Here is a 22619-nt window from a genome sequence, read left to right on the forward strand (position 1 = left end):
TCACATGTGCCTAAAAACATATTTTGTTAGCTATTGTTCCATTATGTCTTGGTCTACAGTCAATGATGATGTATCCTAGAACACAATTGCAAATAAACTATGTGCATTCAAGTGTATTTGCAATTCATTCATCCCTAAAATGTGCTATTGCAAATACACCCTGAGGAGTAGAATGAAATTCTCGTGCTATAGAGCATAAATTAGTGTTTAACAGGACATTTCAAATAGCATGAACCTATTCTCCTGCACTGTGCAATACTGCAGGCTCTGCTTATCATTTCCATTTCATTACAATTGTATATTAAACTAATGAGCCTTCAGGCATGTTTAATTATCTCTGCTCGACCCTACAGTAATTAATAGAGTATGTACAAAAAACAAAACTTCCATCTGACCTGCTAAGTTTGACGAGAAATGCCATAGCAGGGATAGGAGTATTATACACTGGAACGTTTAGGGGTAGCATCCCAGGCTGTCATACCATTATTGGATTCAAGTGGCTGAAACTCAGCAAATAACAGCACAGACAGCTCAGAGTCTGTAAGGAGCACTTAACAGCTATTAATCGGATTATGTGCGGCTTTTCTGGTATAGACCATGTGCTGGACGAATCCTGTTACTTGTAACCTTCTATCTATTAGAGGAGTATTCAGGGTGACAGAGCTAGTGGTCCCTCTTGTACAGATAGTCAGTATTGGGGGACAATTTATTAATGTCTACATTTTTGCCACATTAATTAACATCCATTGAAGACGCTATATGCAAGGAGAACAGATTCATTACAGTGCCTGTATACAGGGCTGGTTCTAGACATTGTGGAGCTCAGGGCGAAAGGTCCCAGTTGCGCCCCCCCCCAAAGAAAAAAATAAAGAAATAACTCTTTTTAGAAGGCGGTCCTCTGCGCGTGCTAAAAGCGCACGTGCTTCCGCAAAGGGGACGTATCCTTGCGGAACACCCCCAATTCATCACACTGTAGGGTGTGTCCAGCGCTTACGAAGGTGCTGGGCTTTCCCCAAGCTCTCCCCTCGTGGCGAATAATTGCCATGTGCAGTAATGCGCCTTACACAGTATGTCTTACACAGTAATGCCCTTTATAACACATTATGCCACATGCAGTAATGCCCTGTATAACACATTATGCTACATACAGTAATGCCCTGTATAACACATTATGCCACATGCAGTAATGCCCTTTATAACACATTATGCCACACACAGTAATGCCCTTTATAACACATTATGCCACATGCAGTAATACCCTTTATAACACATTATGCCACATGCAGTAATGCCCTGTATAACACATTATGCCACACGCAGTAATGCCCTTTATAACACATTATGCCACACACAGTAATGACCTTTATAACACATTATGCCACACGCAGTAATGCCCTGTATAACACATTATGCCACACACAGTAATGCCCTGTATAACACATTATGCCAGACGCAGTAATGCCCTGTATAACACATTATACCACACGCAGTAATGCCCTGTATAACACATTATGCCACACACAGTAATGCCCTGTATAACACATTATGCCAGACGCAGTAATGCCCTGTATAACACATTATACCACACGCAGTAATGCCCTGTATAACACATTATACCATACGCAGTAATAACCAGTATAACACATTATGCCACATGCAGTAATGCCCTGTATAATACATTGTGCCACACACAGTAATTCCCTTTGTAATACATTATCCCTAATTCAAATTATGCCACACAGTAGTTCCTTATTCATGTTATGACACACAGTGGTGCCTCTTTTACACAATGCCCAAATTAGTGCCCCTTATACACAAGGCCCACAGTAGTAGTGCCCCTAATACAATGCCCACAGTAGTAGTGCCCCTTATACAATGCCCACAGCAGTGGTGCCCCTTACACAATGGCCCCTGGTAGTGGTGCACCCCATGCAGTGCCCTCATTAGTAGTGCCCACAGTGGGTATGCCCCATTGGTAATGCCCACAGTGTTAATGCCCCCTATAGTAGTGCCCCCATTGGTAATGCCCCCAATAGTAGAGCCCACAGTAGTGATGCCCCTTATAGTGGTGCCCACAGTTGTAATGCCCACATTAGTAGTGTCCCCAGTAGTAATGCACCCTATAGTAGTGCCTCCAGTAGTAATGCCCACTATAGTAATGCTCCCAGTAGTAATGCCCCATTAATAGTGCCCCCAGTAGTAATGCCTCCTAGTATAGCCCACAGTAGGAATGCCCCCTATAGTAGTGCCCAAAGTAGTAATGCCCCCTATAGTAGTGCCTCCAGTAGTAATGCCCATTATAGTAATGCCTCATTAGTAGTGCCCCCAGTAGTAATGCCTCCAGTAGTAAGGACCACTATAGTAATGCCCCCATTAGTAGTGCCCCCTATAGAATTGCCTACAGTAGTAATGCCCCCTATATTAATGCCCCCATTAGTAGTGTCCACTGTTGTAATGCCCCCCTATAGTTGTGTCCCCAGTAGTAATGCCCCCCTGTAGCCATGCCCCCACTAGTAATCCCCTATATAGCCATGCCCCCAGTGCTGGTGCTTCTGAAAAAAAAATACAATTAAAATACAAACACAATACTTACCTTAAGCTCCGCTCTTGCGTCCGCTGCCGTCTGGTCCGACCGCAGCTCTACCACAGATCTATGGGAGAGACGTCGTGACGTCATAACGTCCCCCCCATAGTGCTCTCTGCGGGAGCTCAGGAGTGAGATCCAACTCCTCGGATCTATGGGAGAGATGTTATGACGTCCCTCCCATAGTGCTTTCTGCGGGAGCCGTAAGCCGGAGCTTTCGGCTGCCGCTGCAGGGGGGGAGCCGGGTGCCCGCTGATAACAAATATCAGCGGGCGCCCGGCAAATGAAGCCTCCCTGCAGAGGCTAGCGGGCGAAGTGTACTGGCGCTGGGTTATTTTTTTCTTTTCTAGGATTTTCTTTTTCCTCTCCAGGGGACTAGCGGCCAGCGCTCTGGGCGACAGCCCTGTTAGCCCACCCCTAGAACCGCCACTGCCTGTATATCATTGGAGTCATGGCAGGACAGCGGCCCTGGTAAGTGGCTGTCCCGGAGATGACTTTACCCCATTAATTGTACTGGGCTACAAATGTAGCCTGTAGGCTACAATAGCAATCTGAAGACAGCGCTAGCTAACAGGGTCAACTTCCAAAAAACGGTTTTCTGAAAACAACATATATTTCTCGGTTTAGAAAAATAAAAAAACAACCAACAACATTTTACTCCTTTCATTACTCATGAGAGACGTTTTATTAAAATGAAAGGTAAATAAATCCAGTTCATTGTCTCACACACCTTCCAAGTGTAGGCTCAAAATTCCCTTGTCCGTCTTTTCGTCTGATCCTCTTTTGGCGCTATAATACTGATATACATACAGTGCTATACATGCCATAAATGCAGGGTGTACAGTGCACAAAGGGCGATATTTCACAGGGGAACTATGACTTATGGGCCCCACCAGCGCACATGGAGATTGTAAGTGTCGCCATTATGACTACAACCCGTCTGTCGCCCATGAAAAATCTTTCAGCATACACTCACCGTCAGACAGACCAACCAATTATCGGACAGTGTTTGGCAATGTCCAATTGGTCGGTCTGTCTGTCAGACGGTGAGTTTGATCTAACAGCATATGGCAACATTTATCAACTGAGATCCTTCCCAGCCATTCAACTAGCTGATGATGAACATTTAAAGTCTATAATTTCTTCTCAGACACACACACTAGCCCATTTGATTGCAAAATGCAATTAATGATAAAATACAACAAACAATACAAAGTTACAGACACCGTTGATAATGATCATATAGTTTGTCGGTCAGGCTACCATTTTATCTGTACAGATATAGGCTTGAGAACCAAAGAAAAAATATATTGGAAGGTAACCACTATTAATTGAAATGAGATATATGTATCAAATACTGTATTCAAATTCTGGATTCTACTGTATACAAAACGATGGCTTATTTTTCCTGCTGGGCTAGTAAGACTGCACTCCACTTGGATAAGGGACTTTAGTCAATTATTCATCATAGGGAAACTCTGGTTCAGATTTAAACTTATATGGAAAACTTTATCATTACATTGCATCTCTTTCCAGCAATGGTGTGACAGTATTTCTATGGGGGGGTAGTTATGAAACCGGCAGCCGCAAAGTGCCACTTACACACAGAAGAGGCAACAATATTGTGGCTAAACCAATTTCATTACAATGCCTACCAACTTTATGGCCGGCATTCTCATGAATATTGGATAAATATTTATTTATATGGTATATTACTGTCATTTTTTTTATGAGAAAATATAGTCACTTGTACTTATGTTTCTTTTTTTATAGTATACACATATATGTACTGCTTGTCATAAAAGTATTAAATAAATGCATGCCTTAAAGCCTGGATTGCATATGTAATGTTCCTCTCTGGAAAAATGTTGTGTTATGATAGACTTTACTGTAACAATTTTACTGCTTAAAAACAATTATAATCCCAGTATTGTATTCCTAATAATACTAATATATTTTTAGATTTTATTTTCTAATAGGGTGTTCTTATAAAGGAATCTAATCCAAAAATTGTCTTCACCATAATCTCTTTATGTTATCTCAGGCAATATTACTTTGATGTGATAATCCTCCGACACAATAAAATATCTTGGGGGCCAGTACTAGTGGTAAGGGGTTTGCGGCATCATTGGAGAGGAATTTAACACATCTGGGGTTTGGCCAGAAGCAGAAACAAACATAATAAGGTAACAAACCCAAATCCCAGAGTTTGCTCCTAAACTGCACAGAGGGATAGAACTAGAACAATGACTAGTATAAATACAAGCTCTAACCTTTTTGATGTTGCAGTCCAGTTACTATTTTTACCCATTTGTAGAGTGTTAACACCTCATATAGTTTATTTCAATGAGAAGAAACAACAATGTCCATTTTATAGAAAATAAGCACAGAAAGCACTAGCAATAGCGCAAAGTGACAACATTTTCTTTACAAAAACAGTACTTACATTGTCCACTGTAACTTTTCATTCTTTATCGAGCTGTACAAGGCCTTGGAAAAAAAAGAAAACACAAATAAATAGAAGTTCAACGTGTAATCATAATCAATATCAAAAGCTATACAGTTATAAGAATTCACTTTCTAAATCCGGCAATAGACTGCACTATAAATCATATAAACCTACTGTAGCTGCTGCTGACAACACAACTGGTTTGAATGATTATTGTTCAGTGTATGATACTGTTCAATAATTGTTCACAGCCTGAAAAACATTCTGGTTCATTTGGTTTGGCTATCAAACCCATCTAATCCATGCAATTGTCATTCAGCATACTTCAGGCTGAGAATGGGGATTACCTCTATACACTGTAATGTATGGAGGAGCTCCGATTATCAGCATATCGCTCCGTATGTTGTGTGTGTCAGCTGCACTACTGTGCACTCTATGGCCATTTTAACGAGCGTTATTCAGATCAGAATCAAGGATCATGTAAGTTTGCAGTTAGAGAAAGTAAAATACACAGATGGTGCCCAAACATTTCTTCACTGGTCCTCGCATACTCATAATTAGTATTGTCAATAATCCAACAATAGCCAGTTCACTAGTTTCAGTCCTAACTGTGGTGTGTGTACAGAGCAGTGGAGCTTCCTTGTCGGATATCCCCTTGCATTACTAGACCATAACAGCGCAAGCGATAATGACGGGTTAAACTGCTTTTTGAGAGGATAGAAGCAAAAGCAATTCCTGACACAGACAGGGACATTTATAAAATCCAAACGCAGGAACGGTTGCTATAACCCATAGCAGCCTAGAAGATATTTGCTTTCATTTTCTAAATTGTATTCGAAAAAAAAAACCTCATCTGATTGGGAACTGTGGGTTACAGAACATTTTTCCTAGATGCCAGTATTCGTATTCGTCATAGCTTAGACGGTGGCCAGGGGCTACAGAAGGACAATTGAGCTGTAGAGAGATACATGATAGAAAAGGGGAACAAACTGTTTCCTGGACAGATTAAATTCATTAGAACACAGAGCAACCACTTGTAAGTGTGCCCTTTCACATAGCAGGCCCAAAGCAATAATAATAATTATTGCACTGCTTTTACATACACACTTCACATTGAGGTTTTTACTCGTGTTTCCATTATTTTCTTATCTCTTGGATCGGTTTTCCTCACATATATAACTACAAGTTCAGGGAACAATATGACCTCCTCAGAAGACCTGGGTGGCCCGTTCATGTAGACAAAATGGAAATACTGTAGATCCTGTTGCACAGTGCCTAAGGTAAATGAAAGGACCTCTTGTGTTTCTAAATTTGTAACTTAACTTAGCAGCAGGTGCCGTCCAAATTGGATTTCCATTAGAAAAAGTAAATGTAACATTGTCAGTTTATTTACATTTTCAGCACCAAATAAGCAATTAATGTTAATCTATTAGCAAACTCTGCAGCGGTATGTGTACCATGACGGATGTTAAACCACCTATGAGCATGTACCCTTACCAATGTCACCGCTTTAGTAAGATCTGGAGTGGTATTAGTTGCAGGGCATTCAGTAGAATGCGGTGCCACCTGTGCAGTTTTTGTTTTCCTTGTTCCGGGTTAATCCCAGTGATGTCATTACACATGTTACACAAGCTACAACATCACCTGTCCTCAGATTTCTACAGGATCATATTTTATTTCTGTGCAGATGAATCACCACTATTGATGGCATGGGCACAATGAAGCACTTTGATTGGTATTTATGAGAGTAAATCCTGAGAACCTGCAATGCTAGGGCTTGTTTCACATTGGATTTTACCATTAGTCCAGTATAATGCAGTGGGTGCATGAAAACACCCCCACCCCCCGAGAAATACCATGCAAATAAAGGCATCATTGTTATTATCACCATGATGAAGTGAATCAGAAATGCATCATGTTTAATTTTCAGTGTGTTTCTGCTTGACCTGCAATCAACTGGGAAGAGGTTGGAATATTTTCAGATGCTGCTCAGAAGGACCAGTCATCCCTATGCTTAAATGCATTTTCCAAGAAATGTTCATGCAGTTTCCAGCAAGGAAGTGAATCATAGGTAAATTACAATGTGTATCGGTCCATGATGCAGCGTGTTAATGCTAGGTTTACAAATCAAAGAAGGAGAAGTGAAGGGTGGTGAGAGCAGCCCTGGATGTTTCTCGCATAAGGAATGTCCCTGTCACATATGCTCTCAAATTGTCACCGTTACTAATGACCTCACACTGCACATTCTGTATCTCCAGTCATAGTGCTCTCACCATGCTTATATTGTTTACACTAACCATATGTGGACATCACACCTACATTTCACCATGTTTTCTAGTAGTTAACCCTGAACATCAGAAACAGCCAGGTATAAGGTAGAAAATAGCAGCTTGCTGTGAAATATGTTGCTGACATATATAAAACTGTGCATAATATAATTATGATATTCAGCAACAATGGGCTGTATTCAATTAGAAGTGAAAAGTCAGTTTCGGCGATACTTTTTCGGCGATGACGTCATATTCGCCAGTTTCAACTTATCCCCGTATTCAATTATAGCTTTTTTTCGCCGGCGTGATAACGCGATGCAATGTAATAGGCAAAAAAGTTTTGCCTATGAATACCCGGCGGAAAAAAGTGCAGAATTGTGGTTGTGGGGAGCAATGTTGCGGGAACCACCCTGCACCCTTTGGACGCCCCCCCTGACGCTAACTGCGTAAAAAAAACACAAAAAACCCTACAAAGGACACCCCAAAAAAGTACTTTGAAAAAGTGGGCGAAAAAAAATCAAAGTGGGGGAGGTGTATTTTTGATTGCAGGTGTTTGCTGAAGGTGCGTTTTTGGCACTTTTTAATGCTTGACACTAGCAACTTTAAAATATGCTTACACCCATTTTCATGTACCCCAAATTTGATGTAACAACTTATTACCTCCCCAGAAAAATGGCTAAATTATATGCTTCATTACTGTCCCATAGATGCTAAATAGTGCCTATTGAGACCATTCAAAGACCCCAAATACCTTCAGCAGGGCTAATTGGGGGTACCCATAGAGAACCCCCATGTCAGAGCATCTTTGGGGGTTGTCAGGCTGATTTCCCCAAAAATGACAACACTTTTCGCCTGTTTGCTTTCATACCTCATACAGCAGTTATCACATACTTTATACCAGAATAGTATCCAACATAATATACCAGTGCATTGTCCTGTCCCCACCATATAATATGCCAGCTCATAGACCCTATGCTTCGCCCATAACTGTAATCAGTGTACAATACAATGTCTCTGTGAACATCTGGCCAGTGTACAGAGAAAACTAGGACAGTCATACACATGCAGCTTCGCCTCCCATGGCTCATACTGCTGGTCACCATGCTGTGTCAGCCACAGGAAGGAATCATGTCCCACTCATATATTTCACAGCTTGTTACTATTTAGGCCAACATTATGCAGCCTACATATCTTGTAATGAATAATAACTGCAGACTATAATAGTGGCTACAGTGACACTGCATGGCCATGAAGTGTACCTATTTGTTGGATAGACACAGAAATGCTATACAATATGATACTATTACTTGATTACATTAGTACTTGGTACTAATTGTACATTTAGGTTTCTTTTTTTGTGTTTCAAGTTAATCAAATATTCTTAATTCTACTCTTCTGATTTCAGTTATGTCATATATAAGTATATCTACCATTGCACATAGGTGAATCGGTAATAAGATCAGAGCATCACATTTCTTTACCCCCAGAGAGAAAATGGTCAGCGTGCACATGAATGAGGTTTGTGAGGGAGATGATTCATGATTCAACTTATTCAACAAAGATGCACAGCTAATAATTTCTGTCAGTTATTGTCAGAGGCCTGTCATCCTGCACTGACACTCTCTGAACAATGCAGTCACCTGTATGTGTAGGCCACGTGACTAAGTCCTACCTGCTGCATTATAATGCAGCTCGTGAGAGAAAGCGCTCAGCTTGATGAAAACACGAGGTACAAGCAAGGCTCTGTGGGCTCTCATCTACAGCGTCGCTAAGCAACTTTCTCCAATCTGACGCACTACATAATGGACTGATATTTTTACCATTTACTTATAATGCATGTATGCTCACAGCAGCCTTCACAAACAGGCCCATTTTCTCTATATTGCAGGAGGATACTCCATGAGACTGTGCCTACAGAAGATCGGGATCAAAGCAGTTACATTCTAACATAAGGTGCCCACACACTAGGTAATATTTTACACGATCAGCCCAATTCCGATGCATCGGGACGACAGATCGTGTAAAATATGTCCTAATTGTGAGTCTCTACTCGCGATTATGATGCCGATGCACATACCCACTGGTCATACATCACATCTTCAGATCTTGCCTGCTGCAGGCAAGATCTGAAAATCTCAGTCACAATACTCTGGAATAGTATAGGATGCACGATAGATTGTGGGTCAATTTGGAAAGTTTTTAACACCAAATTGTGCCCAATACTGCAGGGGGAGAAATCGGACACGATATCGGATCGTGACCTGAATGCCTAGTGTGTGGGCACCTATAGAATCCATCAGGGGCGGATTGGGTCTAAAAACCAGCCCGGGAAATTAAAGGAAGCAGCCCTGATGGGGGTGGAGTCTGTTGAGGGCGGGTCCTAGTAAAAGGGCAGGATAATCTCTTCACAAACAATGTTTTATATATATATATATATATATATATATATATATATATATATTAGGGGTGTGCACCGGCCACTTTTCGTGTTTTGGTTTTGGATCTGGATCTTTCTTCGTGTTTTGGATCTGGATTGGTTTTGCCAAAACCACCCTTCCGTGTTTTGGGTTCTGGGTTTTGTGTTTTGGATCTGTATTTTTTTGAAAAAAAGCATAAAAACAGCTAAAATCACAGAATTTGTGGGTTTTTCTGCTCCTCTGCTATTATTAACCTCAATAACCTTAATTTCCACTCATTTCCAGTCTATTCTGAACACCTCACACCTCACAATAGTGTTTTTATGTCCAAAAGGTTGCACCGAGGTAGCTGGATGACTATGCTAAGCGACACGAGTGGGCAGCACAAACACGTGGCCCATCTAGGAGTGACACTGCTGTGACAGACAGGATGGCAGTTTGAAAAACTAGGCCCCAAACAGTACATAATGCAAAGAAAAAAAAGGGGTGCAAGATGGAATTGTCCTTGGGCCCTCCCACCCACCCTTATGTTGTATAAACAGGACATGCACACTTTAACAAACCAATAATTTCAGCGCCAGGGTCTGCCACACAACTGAATGATTGGTTCGTTTGGGCCCCCACAAAACAAGCTGTCAATTAATCTGTCCCTGCACAAACTGGCCCTACGGAGGCAAGATGTCGTCCTCATCCTCCTCATCCACCGATTCCTCACCCTCTTCAGTGTTGTGTACATCCTCATCCTCACAGAGTATTAATTCGTCCCCGCTGGAATCCACCACAGGTCCCTCTGTATGTTCTGGAGGCTGGTTTTCCTGGAAGAGTTGATAATTCATTTTTATGAACATCATCTTCTCCACATTTTGTGGAAGCAACCTCCTACGCCTTTCACTGACAAGGTTCCCGGCTGCACTAAACACTCTTTCGGAGTACACACTGGAGGGGGGGGCAACTCAGGTAAAATAGAGCCAGTTTGTACAGGGGCCTCCAAATTGCCTTTTTTTCCTGCCAGTACAGGTACGGACTGTCTGACATGCCTACTTGGATGCTATCACCGATGTAATCCTCCACCATTCTGTCAATGGTGACAGTATCATATGCAGTCACAGTAGACATGTCAGAAATTGTTGCCAGGTCCTTCAGTCCGGACCAGATGTCCAAACTTGGTCCTGCCTGCCCTGCATCACTGCCAGCGGGTTGCTTAGGATACCTAAGTTTTTTCCTGGCAGCCCCAGTTGCGGTAGAAAATGAAGAAAGAGCTGTTGACGTGTCACGTTCCGCTTCAGCTGACAGTGTTTTCACCAGCAGGTCTTTGCACCTCTGCAGGCTTGTGTCGGCCGGAAAGAAAGACATCACATAGGCTTTAAACCTAGGATCGAGCACGGTGGCCAAAATGTAATGGTCTGATTTCAACAGATTGACCACCCTGGAATCCTGGCAAAGCGAATGAAGGGCTTCATCCACAAGTCCCACATGCCAAGCGGAATCGCTCCGTCTTAGCTCCTCCTTCACTTTCTCCAGCTGTTTCTGCAAAAGCCTGAAGAGGGGAATGACCTGACTCAAGCTGGCAGTGTCTGAACTGACTTCACGTGTGGCAAGTTCGAAGGGCTGGAGAACCTTGCACAACACGGAAATCATTCTCCACTGCGCTTGAGTCAGGTACATACCCCCTCCTTTGCCTATGTCATAGGTGGATGTATACGCTTGAATGGCCTTTTGCTGCTCCTCCATCCTCTGAAGCATATAGAGGGTTGAGTTCCACCGCGTCACAACCTCTTGCTTCAGGTGATGGCGGGGCAGGTTCAAGAGTGTTTGCTGGCGCTCCTGTCTTCGGCACACAGTCGCTGAATGGCGAAAGTGGCCAGAAATTTTTCGGGCCACCCAAAGCGTCTCCTGCACGCCCCTGTCGCTTTTCAGAAAATTCTGCACCACCAAGTTTATTGTGTGAGCAAAACATGGGACGTGCTGGAATTTGCCCAGATGTAATGCCCGCACAATATTGGTGGCGTTGTCAGATATCACAAATCCCCAGGAGAGTCTAAGTGGAGTAAGCCACTGGGCGATGATTTCCCTCAGTTTCTCTAAGAGTTTGTTGGCGGTGTGCCTCTTACTGAAACCGGTGATACACAGCGTAGCCTGCCTTGGAACGAGCTGGCGTTTCTGAGATGCTGCTACTGGTGACGCTGCTGTTATTGCTGCGTAAGGTGATACATCTACCCAGTGGGCTGTCACAGTCATATAGTCCTTAGTCTGCCCTGTTTTACTTGTCCACATGTCCGTGGTTAAGTGGACATTGGGTACAACTGCATTTTTCAGGACACTTTTTCTGACGTTTCTGTACAGTCTCGGTATCGCCTGCCTAGTGAAGTGGAATCTAGACCGGATTTGGAACCGGGGACACACTACCTCCATCAATTGTCTAAATCCCACTGCACTAATGGCAGATACCGGACGCATGTCTAACACCAACATAGCTGTCAAGGCCTCAGTTATACGTTTTGCTTCAGGATGACTGCTGTCGTACTTCATCCTCCTCGCTAAGGACTGTTGGAGGGTCAATTGTTTAGTAAAAGTAGTGGTGTTCCTACTTCCTCTCTGGGATGATGAATGACTCCCAGCAGCAGCAACAGCAGCAGCGGCAGCAGTAGGCGTAGCAATGCAGGATCCTCCGGAGGAATCCCGGATAGGAGAGTCAGTCATGCCAGTGACATGGCCTGCACGACTACTTCCGATCCTGACTAAGGAGGAAATTGACGAGGAGGGAGTTGACGGTGTGGTTTGCAGGCGCTTGGATACAACAGGGCAACGGGATTTAGGTGTCCCTGGACTGCTTACGGTCTTAGCCACAATTTCTGAACTTGGCAGTAACTTTTTATGAACGCGCTGCAGGTGCCGTATAAGGGAGGATGTTCCTAGGTGGTTAACGTCCCTACCCCTACTTATTTCACCTTTACATATGGTACATATGGCAAGACAGTTGTTGTCCGGATTTGGATAGAACTATTGCCAGACCAAAGAGGTAGAATGTTTGGTCTTCTGCCCAGGCATGACCGTGATGGGCTTTTTCATCCCACAGACAACAACTGTCTCCCCCGGAGCCTGATTTAAACAAACCACATCACCATCAACTTCCTCCTCAGCGCCAGCTACACCAGTATCCTCATCCTGTTGTACTTCAACAGTGACATCTTCAATTTGCATATCAGCAAGTGGACTGTGGGTGCTCCTTTCAGCACTTGCAGGGGGCGTGCAAATGGTGGAAAGAGCCACCTCTTCCCGTCCAGTGCTGGGAAGGTCAGGCATCGCAACCGCCACCACACTTGGACTCCTTGGGGATTTGTGATATCTTCTTAGAACGCACAGTTCTTCGCTGTGCTTTTGCCAGCTTAACTCGTTTGATTTTTTTAGCGGGAGGGCTTCCATTGTCATGTGAAGCTGAACCACTAGTCATGAACATAGGGAAAGACCTTAGCCGTTCCTTGCCACTCCGTGTCGTAAATGGCATATTGGCAAGTTTACGTTTCTCCTCAGATGATTTAAATGTTTTTTTAAGGTCATTTTCCTGAACTTTGTCATTTGGGATTGTATCTGCCCTGTACTATGACATTGGGCATCAGCCTTGGCAGACGACGCTGATGGTATGTTATCGTCTATGTCATGACTAGTGGCAGCAGCTTCAGCACTAGGAGGAAGTGGTTCTTGATCTTTCCCTATTTTATTTTTATTGGAGAAAGTTTGGTCCTCCATTTATGTTATATTGATATTAACGTGCAGCTAAGGCGCACACAAACACAGAAAATATTTTTTTATTTTTGTTGGAGATTAGTGCACTTTGTGGGTTACACCACCCTTTAAGAAATGAGCCAGCAGGCTCTTTACTTATGGGACACAGGCGCACGCTTGGCGCTGCTCCTTTGATGATGCACTTGCAGCTACAGTGCACACAATTCACAAAGACAGAAAAAAAAGAAGAGTATTTTATTCTTTGTGGAGCGCACTTTGAGGGTTACACCACCCTTTAACAGACAGACGCACGCTTGGCGCTGCTGCTTTGAGGATGGACGTACAGTGCAGACAATTCACAAACAGAAGAAAATGTTTTATTTTTGTTGGAGTGCACTTTGGGGGTTACATCACCCTTTAACAGAGAGATGCACGCTTGGCACTGCTGCTTTGAGGATGCACGTACAGTGCACACAATTCACAAACACAGAAGAAAATGTTTTATTTTTGTTGGAGTGCACTTTGGGGGTTACACCACCCTTTAACATACAGATGCACGCTTGGCGCTGCTGCTTTGAGGATGCATGTACAGTGCAGACAATTCACAAACACAGAACAAAATATTTTATTTTTGTTGGAGTGCACTTTGGGGGTTACACCACCCCTTTAACAGACAGACGCATGCTTGGTGCTGCTGCTTTGAGGATGCAGGTGCAGCTACAGCCCACACAATTCACAAAGACAGAAAAAAAAAAAGAATTTTTTATTCTTTGTGGAGCGCACTTTGAGGGTTACACCACCCTTTAACAGACAAGCCAGCCGGCCATTTACTTATGGGACACAGGCGCACGCTTGGCGCTGCTCCTTTGTTGATGCACGTGCAGCCACAGTGCACACAATTCACAAACAGAGAAAATATTTTTTTGTTTGGTTTGGAGTGCACTTTGGGGGTTACAGCACCCTTTAACGGTCAAGCCTGCTGGCCCTTTACTTATGACACAGGCGCACGCTTGGCACAACTTTGTTGAGGCACGTGCGGCTACTGCGCACACAATTCACAAACACAGAAAAAATATTTATTTTTTTTGTACTCTGGGGGAGCACCCCTGATGGACAGAGCACCCCCTGGACAACACTACAGCACCCCTTTAGGACTGGGACACTGCACAGGACTTTGGAGTGGACACAGCCCCTATGGACAACTGACTGCACAACACAGTACAGCCAGCCCCTATGGACTTTGGAGGAGTGGACACAGCCCTTATAGACAACAGCAGCACAGCACAACACAGCCAGCCCCTATGGACTTTGGAGGAGTGGACACAGCCCCTATGGACAACAGCAGCACAGCACAACACAGCCAGCCCCTATGGACTTTGGAGGAGTGGACACAGCCCCTATGGACAACAGCAGCACAGCGCAGCACAGCACAACACTACACTACACAGCCCAGCCAGCCCTAACTCCCACCCTCCCTCTTCACTGTCCACAGCGAGTGAGAAAATAGCGCCGACGTGGGTACCTTATATAGAATCCAAAACCCTCAAGACGCGGAAGGTGGGATGATGACGTTTCGCCTCGATTTCAGATCCGAGTCAGGCGGGAAAAGTCGAGCCTGACTCGGATCGGGGGTGCTCGGGGGGGTTCGGATTTCAGAAATCTGAACCCGCTCACCCCTAATATATATAAATATATATATTTGCGTGTGTGTGTGTAAAACACTGCAATGCAGTACTATATATATTAAGATGTATATTATATATATGATATATACATACATATATATATATATAATGTGTAAATATATAAAGATCATATAATATATACACAATACATCTAGAAGTATATATAAAAAGGTTATATATATATATACTGTACATATATATGTATATATATCATATTTACAGTATATCTCATATATATATATATATATATATATATGTACATTAATCATTACCTTTAGTATTTTGACAATATCTGGCAGGCCGCCTCCCTCCTCTGTTCAGGCTGGTCACTGCTAGGCTGGCTGGCAGGCACTGTGCTGCAGTCGGTGCCTGTAACTGTCTGGTCACTGTGGCCAAGCTGGAGGTGGGCCGCGGAGGGACTGATGGCCCCGGGCTCTGAAAAGGCTTATGGGAGGAGCTGCTGCTGGGCATGCGCAGCAGCTCCCCCGGTGGCCATTTTTTTTAACTTTCACTATGTTTCTGCACATACGCAGAAGCTCTACATCTGCCTGATCGGAGCTAAGCTCCGATCGCGGCAGCGGGACGGGCGGAGGATCGGGGAGGGGTGAACCATTGAAGGGCAGGCTGGCAGACGCTGTCCACCAAAGGGACCGGCACAGCGGAAACCAGCCTGGTGTCCCGGTGGCCCAATCCGCCCCTGGAATCCATTACAGTATTGATGTTTAAAGGTACAATAAACTAAAAACTATTGCCAACTTTTCCTGATTTCAAAGTACAGGTTGAGTCTCCCATATCCAAAATGCTTAGGACCAGGGGTATAGTGCAGAGTTGGATGCAAAATGAGCATAATTTCAGATTGAAAAATTATGAGCAACTAATTTTAAAAGAATCTTTGTAGTGCTGAAGGATAAGGAAAATACTAGCTTTAAAGCAAAACACAGGGGGCGCTAGACAGAAATGGATGTGTGTGAAGGGTTGTGTTGACTGCTGGTACCAATGAGGAGCTGACCCTCACAAAAAGTACAAACAAAAAAATAATAAATTTGAACGCTGTCACAATGCAGGGACAATTCACATTAAATTTCATAAAACTGGAAATTTAATAGGTTTAAACAGACAAATATATATTTAAAAATAGACACTAAAATTAGTACATAAAATATCATCAAAATGTGCAGAATCAAGTGGAAAATAGACAACAGAACCACAATATTAATATAAACTATCATTTAGCCAGTTATACCCCTTTCACACTGCCGTCAAGTAACCCGGGTTATTGCACATGAGCACGCAGCAACCCGGGTTGCTCTGCAGTGTGCAAGGGGCCAGTTGAAGTAACCCGGGTGGAACGACACGGCATTTCAAATCGGGTAGCGAGCAGGATTGAGCACGAGTTCAACCCGACTCGCAGTGTGGTGTGAACAGGTAACCTGGGTCGAGGTGACCCAGGTCCCGTTCACTGCATAGGGATAGACAGGGCTTGGAGATTATCTAATCTCCAAGCACCGGCTCAACAGCAATGGCGGTGATGTCATCGACTCGGCATTAGTGCCGAGTCGGGCCGCCAGTTTGAAAGGGGTCTCAGGCAGGTCACACCCAGGATTGACGCGTGCACAAATACCGGGTGTGACCTGCCATCAGCAATGTGAAAGGGGTATTAGATACTGACTAGCAATCCAGCAATAGCCTGTTACATAAATTGCAAAAATGTCATTGGGTCTGTAAACCTCAGAGTTATTTGTTTTGATATATCACGTTAGATGGTATATAAATGGATCCAAGGTGATCTTTAAAGCCTCTACCACCTCTGGTGGAATAGCCTTCCATCAGAGGTGGTAGAGGCTAAGGCAATAGAGCAATTTAAACATGCATGGGATAGACATAAGGATAGCCTTCCGAAGAAGTAAGGATCAATAAGGATTGAGGTAACAATATTTTAAAAATAGGGCAGACTAGATGCTGTTTCTATGTTAAAAGAACTCGCAATTGAATTTGAACAAATATCCAATAAATCAATTCCACATGGAGTCTCTCCAGATTCAAATTAGTGATAATTATGCTTAGGGAGCCTTCCAAATTAAATACTGTAGTGCAAATGTTCTTATCCACCAAAGCTGGGCGATGAATACAGCGCTGGATGTGACTGATTTATAGATATAAAATATAGCCACTGATTGGTATCAAAAGCAGTGTGTTGATGCTTTAGTTGTTTGGTAGAGTGAGCAACTGCCAACTTACTTTTGACCAAGAGGTTGAGAATTAGGACTTCCTCAGACCTTTCCCTTTTGCCTATTTCAGGCACATCACTATCAGTTTGATACTGAGGAGTTTATCAAATGTAGTTTAGTATAAATCTCTGAATGTTACATTGTCGCTTAGTTCTCCACAGTATAAGGCCATTACTAAGAATTACACTTTTTTACGTGATATTCTAGATTATGAATCCCTTAGTACAGGTTTGAGTCAATGGTTCTGAAGCTTCCCTGGATTATCTATCTATGCCTTGCTTAAGGCTCTAGAACAGTGATTCTCAAACTCAGTCCTCAGGACCCCGCACAGTTCACATTTTCCAGGTCACCCAGCAGGTGACCAGGTGTATTCATTACTCACTGATACATTTTATAAAATCCACAGATGGAGCTTCTGTGAGGAGACGTGGAAAACATGCACTGTTTTGGGCTCTTAGGATAGAGTTTGAGAACCTGTGCGCTAGAAGATTCATGTCATCTAATTCTTGCAAGTATGTACACATAATTATTTCTTAATGTCTTCCACCATACTTAGTTAACCACACAACATGATTATGAGTATGACCCCATCCCACACTTGATCTGGGTGATTAGAGGGAGAGCCAGACTTGTTCCGTGGCCTATGGAGTAGTCCTCTTTTTGGCTCCAGGTTCGGAGGATATGTGACCTGTTGATCCAATGATTCTGACCAAAAAGTGATTGGCATTGGTGAATCAGGTTGCCCAACATGTTGGATTTCACAGACCAATCGGTACTGGCCATACACTAGACCAACTTTCATCCAACCAGCCAACTAGTTGATTGGTTGGAATAAAAATCTGGTAACGTATGAGAGTAACTGATGATCAGCAATTTGCTCCTAAATGCCATAAAACAGATGAAAATGGTCGTCAGACAAGTTTGTTAGTTAAATGTTTGATCTAAACAATTTATTCAAATAACAGTTTTTGTTCATTTTCCAGCATTTGGGAGCAAATTGCTGATTGTCATTTGCTTTCATACCTTACCAGATTTTCATTCCAACCAGATGTGTGGCCAGCTTTAGTGTATGTGAACAATCAATCAACTTGTAGATAGTTACTAGTAAAATGATAATCAAGATTGTCAGATCTGTCTTTTATGAAAATCTGGGGAATCTTTAAATGGGGGGGGGGGAATCACAGAATCTGTGAATCTTTTTTTTGTGATTGCTGATGTACAGACCACTTTAGAGTACTACTGTAACTTTTACATTTTTTAACCATAACAATAGCGCCCTAAACTTTGATACCCAGGTAATAAGTCTGACCCAGAGCCAGATTACTGACAAGGTGGTAAAGGCAGGTGAGCCTGGCACCCGCTACTAAGCCGGCTGGTGGCCCGTTCCAGCAGAATGGCGGCACAAGGGTGCCACCCCATAGTGGTGCAGTGAGGCGACTGCCACTGGGACCCACAGCCACCACGTTGCATCCCCTTAACCAGGTACAGACAGCACTTGGTTATTCCAGGTGGCTCAGATGCAGCCTAGGCGTGATCTTACAGACGGCGATGCAGTGGTGTGACCTCACGTAATAAGTCATGTAGCCGTCTAAACCTGCGCACAGTGATGCAGTGACTCGGTGAGTGAGTAACTCACACAGGGCAGGCTGCAGTGCTAGACTCAGGCTGCAATGATGGACTCAGACTACAGTGCACTGCTGAGGGACTGAGCAGGTCCTGAGGGGCTTTGGTACACTGCTGAGGGGCCTAAGGGGTTGAGGGGTGAGTGGTGGGACCAAGTTCCAACCCACTTGTCTGGTCTGGATTCTAAGGAGGTAGGCACTCACTGGTAATGAAAATTAATCAATAGGTTTTATTATTTATTTTTCCTGTGGGAACGATGAAACCATGTGTGTTATTTATTTATTTTTTTCTGTAGGGGCAATCACTGCATCAATGTGTTTTATTTATTGTTTTCCTGTGGGGGCAATGACAATGTGTTTTATCATTTTTTTTCCAGGTGAGGGCAATCTTTTTATTTTATTTTAAATTAACATATATAAGACATACATACAAATAGACAGTGAATGTGTATTTACACATGATTGTCTTCAATTGTATTTCACACATTTTTATTAAGTTGAAATAAAATATATATATTTATATATGTGCCAAAGTTAAATGCAAGGAGTAAAAAGAAAAATAATTCAGGGGGCATGTATACGGTAAGTAAATTGTAATCTTGATGTAACCGAAGAGGGGGGCCCAGACCGTAATCTCCGCTTGGGTACCATGGGGTCTTAATCCGGCTCTGGTCTAACCTGTTCCACCCTATTTATACCACTGACTATATCACAAAGCAACACAGAATACTATAGATGAAACATAGCTATCTTTTTGATCAGACTGTTTTCATTTCGAAAACCCAAGTTAAATATAAATGAACTTTCAACATATGACATTAGCAAAAACAATCTAGATTATATATTGTCTTGTTAGATAATCTATCTCGTTTGTTGCATGTCAGTTTATTATGTGTTGCGATATATAGCCTAACCCAGTAATTTTCCTCCTCAGGAATAAAACACTACATTGGCCTCCACAGGAATAAAACACACTACATTGGCCTCCACAGGAATAAAACACAACAGTATAAGTGCGCTGAGCTGACCGCCACGGCACACTTGACAACCGCACTAGTGTGCCACGGCACAGTGGTTGAAAAACGCTGGCCTAACCTATCACTAAAATCTGTCCAGTAATTGTCTAAGAAAGTATAATACGTAATCCAAAATATATACCTTTATATATGAATCTAAAATGTCTAATCTAATTTAAATGACAAATTAAAATAAATCACATTTGTACTTTAAATGTCTACTTAAGACAGACAGGCCAACTAAGAACTATTTAATTTGCATATTCATACTTTATTTTCCTGAATGTTCATTGGGAAAAAAAATGTTTTATTAATGTCAATTAGAAACTATATCTTTGTTGATGCCAACTTCCAATTAACCTGAACGAGGACAGCAGGAATTAATCTGCTGCAGCTGTTGCTTAGCAACAAAGAACACAAAATGGAACAAGAATATGTATTGACAACCATCATTCAGGAAGGGGATACTACATACAAACAAAAAAATTGCATTATCTATCTATCTATCTATCTATCTATCTATCTATCTATCTATCTATCTATCTATCTATCTATCCTTTTCTAAACAGAATGCATTGCTTGGATAATGTACTACCACCTGGTAAATATATTAGAATAGTCACCTCATGTCCCATAGATTTATGCATGTATGTTAATCTATATAGAAATAGATACATACTGTACAATTATAAAGTTTAGTACCAATTGTTTGGAATGCTTGGGACATGGGATTGCCCAGAGTACAGTTTTTGTTTCCATAAAATGGATGATAAATTACAATAAAAATTTGCTGCAATCATTACCCCATCTCACAAAATTGTGTAGCAGTGCTCCTCTCAGTGACCCTATGAGGGAGTATTTGGTGATCATCTCTGTCCAACATTTGCCCATTGCAATTATTTGGTTTGCTACTTCTATTTTTAATTCTATAAATTAATTTCTTGGTAAGAGATCCTATATTGTATATATAATATACATATGATGCAGCACTGTACAACGGGATGGGTATGGATTCCCGGCGGTCGGGATGCCGCTGGTCAAAATACAGACAGCGGCATCCTGACAATCAGAATCCTGACATATTTAAGTATAGTAGCACTAACCCTAACCCTCCCTGGTGCCTAAACCTAACCTCCCCCCTCTAGTGCCTAAACCTAGCTTTCCCTCCCCAGTACCTACCCCTAACCTCCCCCTCCCGGCATCCTAAACCTAACTCCCTGACGCCTAACCCTAACTCTCCCCCTAGTGCCTAACTCCCGATACTTACCTTCGGGATACTGGAGCCGGGATCCCGACGTTGTTGGGATTTCGGCGCCGGTATTTAGACCGTCGGCATCCCACACACCGGGAAGCTGACTACATCCCTGTACAACTGTTCACTGAATAGATGAAAGAAGCCAATAACACTGATGGTTGGGAGAGTACAGTAGGGCCAGCTTTGTGGATCAGAGTTTCTGTACACAGATCCTCAAGCAACCCATCATTAGGCCAAATGTAGCAGATTGCAAACTTTGCAAATTACTGAGATGTTTGCAATTTAGCAGCAATAAAAATGGCAATTTTGTTTTTATAAACAACCCAACCTGGTTTTTCTTTATAAAAAATTCTGCTTTAAATCTTGGTACTAATGGTGCGTATCCACTAGCAGATAGTGGAACAACAGTACGATTACAACATTCGTGCAGTCGTTCCTCATCTCCTGTAGTGCCTACACTGAACGATATGTCATTCAGTGTAGGCACCCTCCCTCATCCCAGAACATGGTCAATCTGGCGTTATCGGCAGATTGACCGGCATGTTCAGGCGATGATTGATGTCGAAAACGACCAGCGGGAGCGCGCATCGCTGGTCATTTTCGACATTTTCATGCCCAATTTGTGAACGATTAATAAGCGATTGAATGATAACGATGTCGTTATCGTTCAATCGCTTATTTTAATTGCCTAGTGGATACGCGGCTTAATTTGCCCAAATCTTGCTCTCTGTTACATTGGGCTCACTGTCTTGTTTTAAAGATTGTCTAGTGTGGGAATAGATGAGAAAATAACTAGAGGCCTATTTATTAACATAACAGCACTTATTAGTGACATGGCAGTTAGCACATGATTTAAGTATGCTGCCTATTTAAGAAGAGGCAAACTAACTCTGCAGACCAAAAGATAAATATATATGACACCTGCGCTCCAATAAATAAGAAGTGCATCTCAAAAATATGTGACCTACACAAGTCACCAATCATCAAAACAAAATACAAAATTGAGTGCTCCTCTTCTGACGTAAATAAAATAGTCACTTAAAATATACGACCTCATTCAGAACCGCTCGCAAAAAGCGAGCGCTCGCTCTGAATGAGGGTGAACGCTTTTTTTTTTTTTAAAAGCCGGCCTCCTGGCCGCTCGCTAAGCTGTGGGTGACTACCCACAGCTTTTGCGAGCGGCCAGGTGATGGTCGCAACCATCGGCTTGCGACGAGACCCTTGTGGTAGGGTCTTGTCTGCCGCAAGCCCCAGTGAGCTTTCGGCTCTAATAGAGCCGGAAGCTCACTACTGACATCACTGGTGGTGATGTCAGTAGGACCGCCCACAAACGGCAGGCGTTCCTTCAGGAACGCCTCCATTTGTCCAGC

At 42.8% G+C, this 22619-nt stretch overlaps 1 protein-coding gene across 1 annotated transcript in view; it reads right to left on the bottom strand.

Moving 5' to 3' along the window:
- PSD (pleckstrin and Sec7 domain containing) overlaps positions 1-22619 on the bottom strand; it is a 266492-nt gene that overhangs the window by 87388 nt on the left and 156485 nt on the right. The window contains exon 12 of the mRNA XM_088473556.1: positions 5031-5074. Within this exon, the coding sequence (XP_088329682.1) occupies positions 5031-5074 (44 nt within the window). The remainder of the gene's footprint in view (positions 1-5030; positions 5075-22619) is intronic.

The sequence above is a fragment of the Taudactylus pleione genome, unplaced genomic scaffold, assembly GCF_031769625.1.
Source record: "Taudactylus pleione unplaced genomic scaffold, aTauple2 ptg000016l, whole genome shotgun sequence".
Taxonomy (NCBI): Eukaryota; Metazoa; Chordata; class Amphibia; order Anura; family Myobatrachidae; genus Taudactylus; species Taudactylus pleione.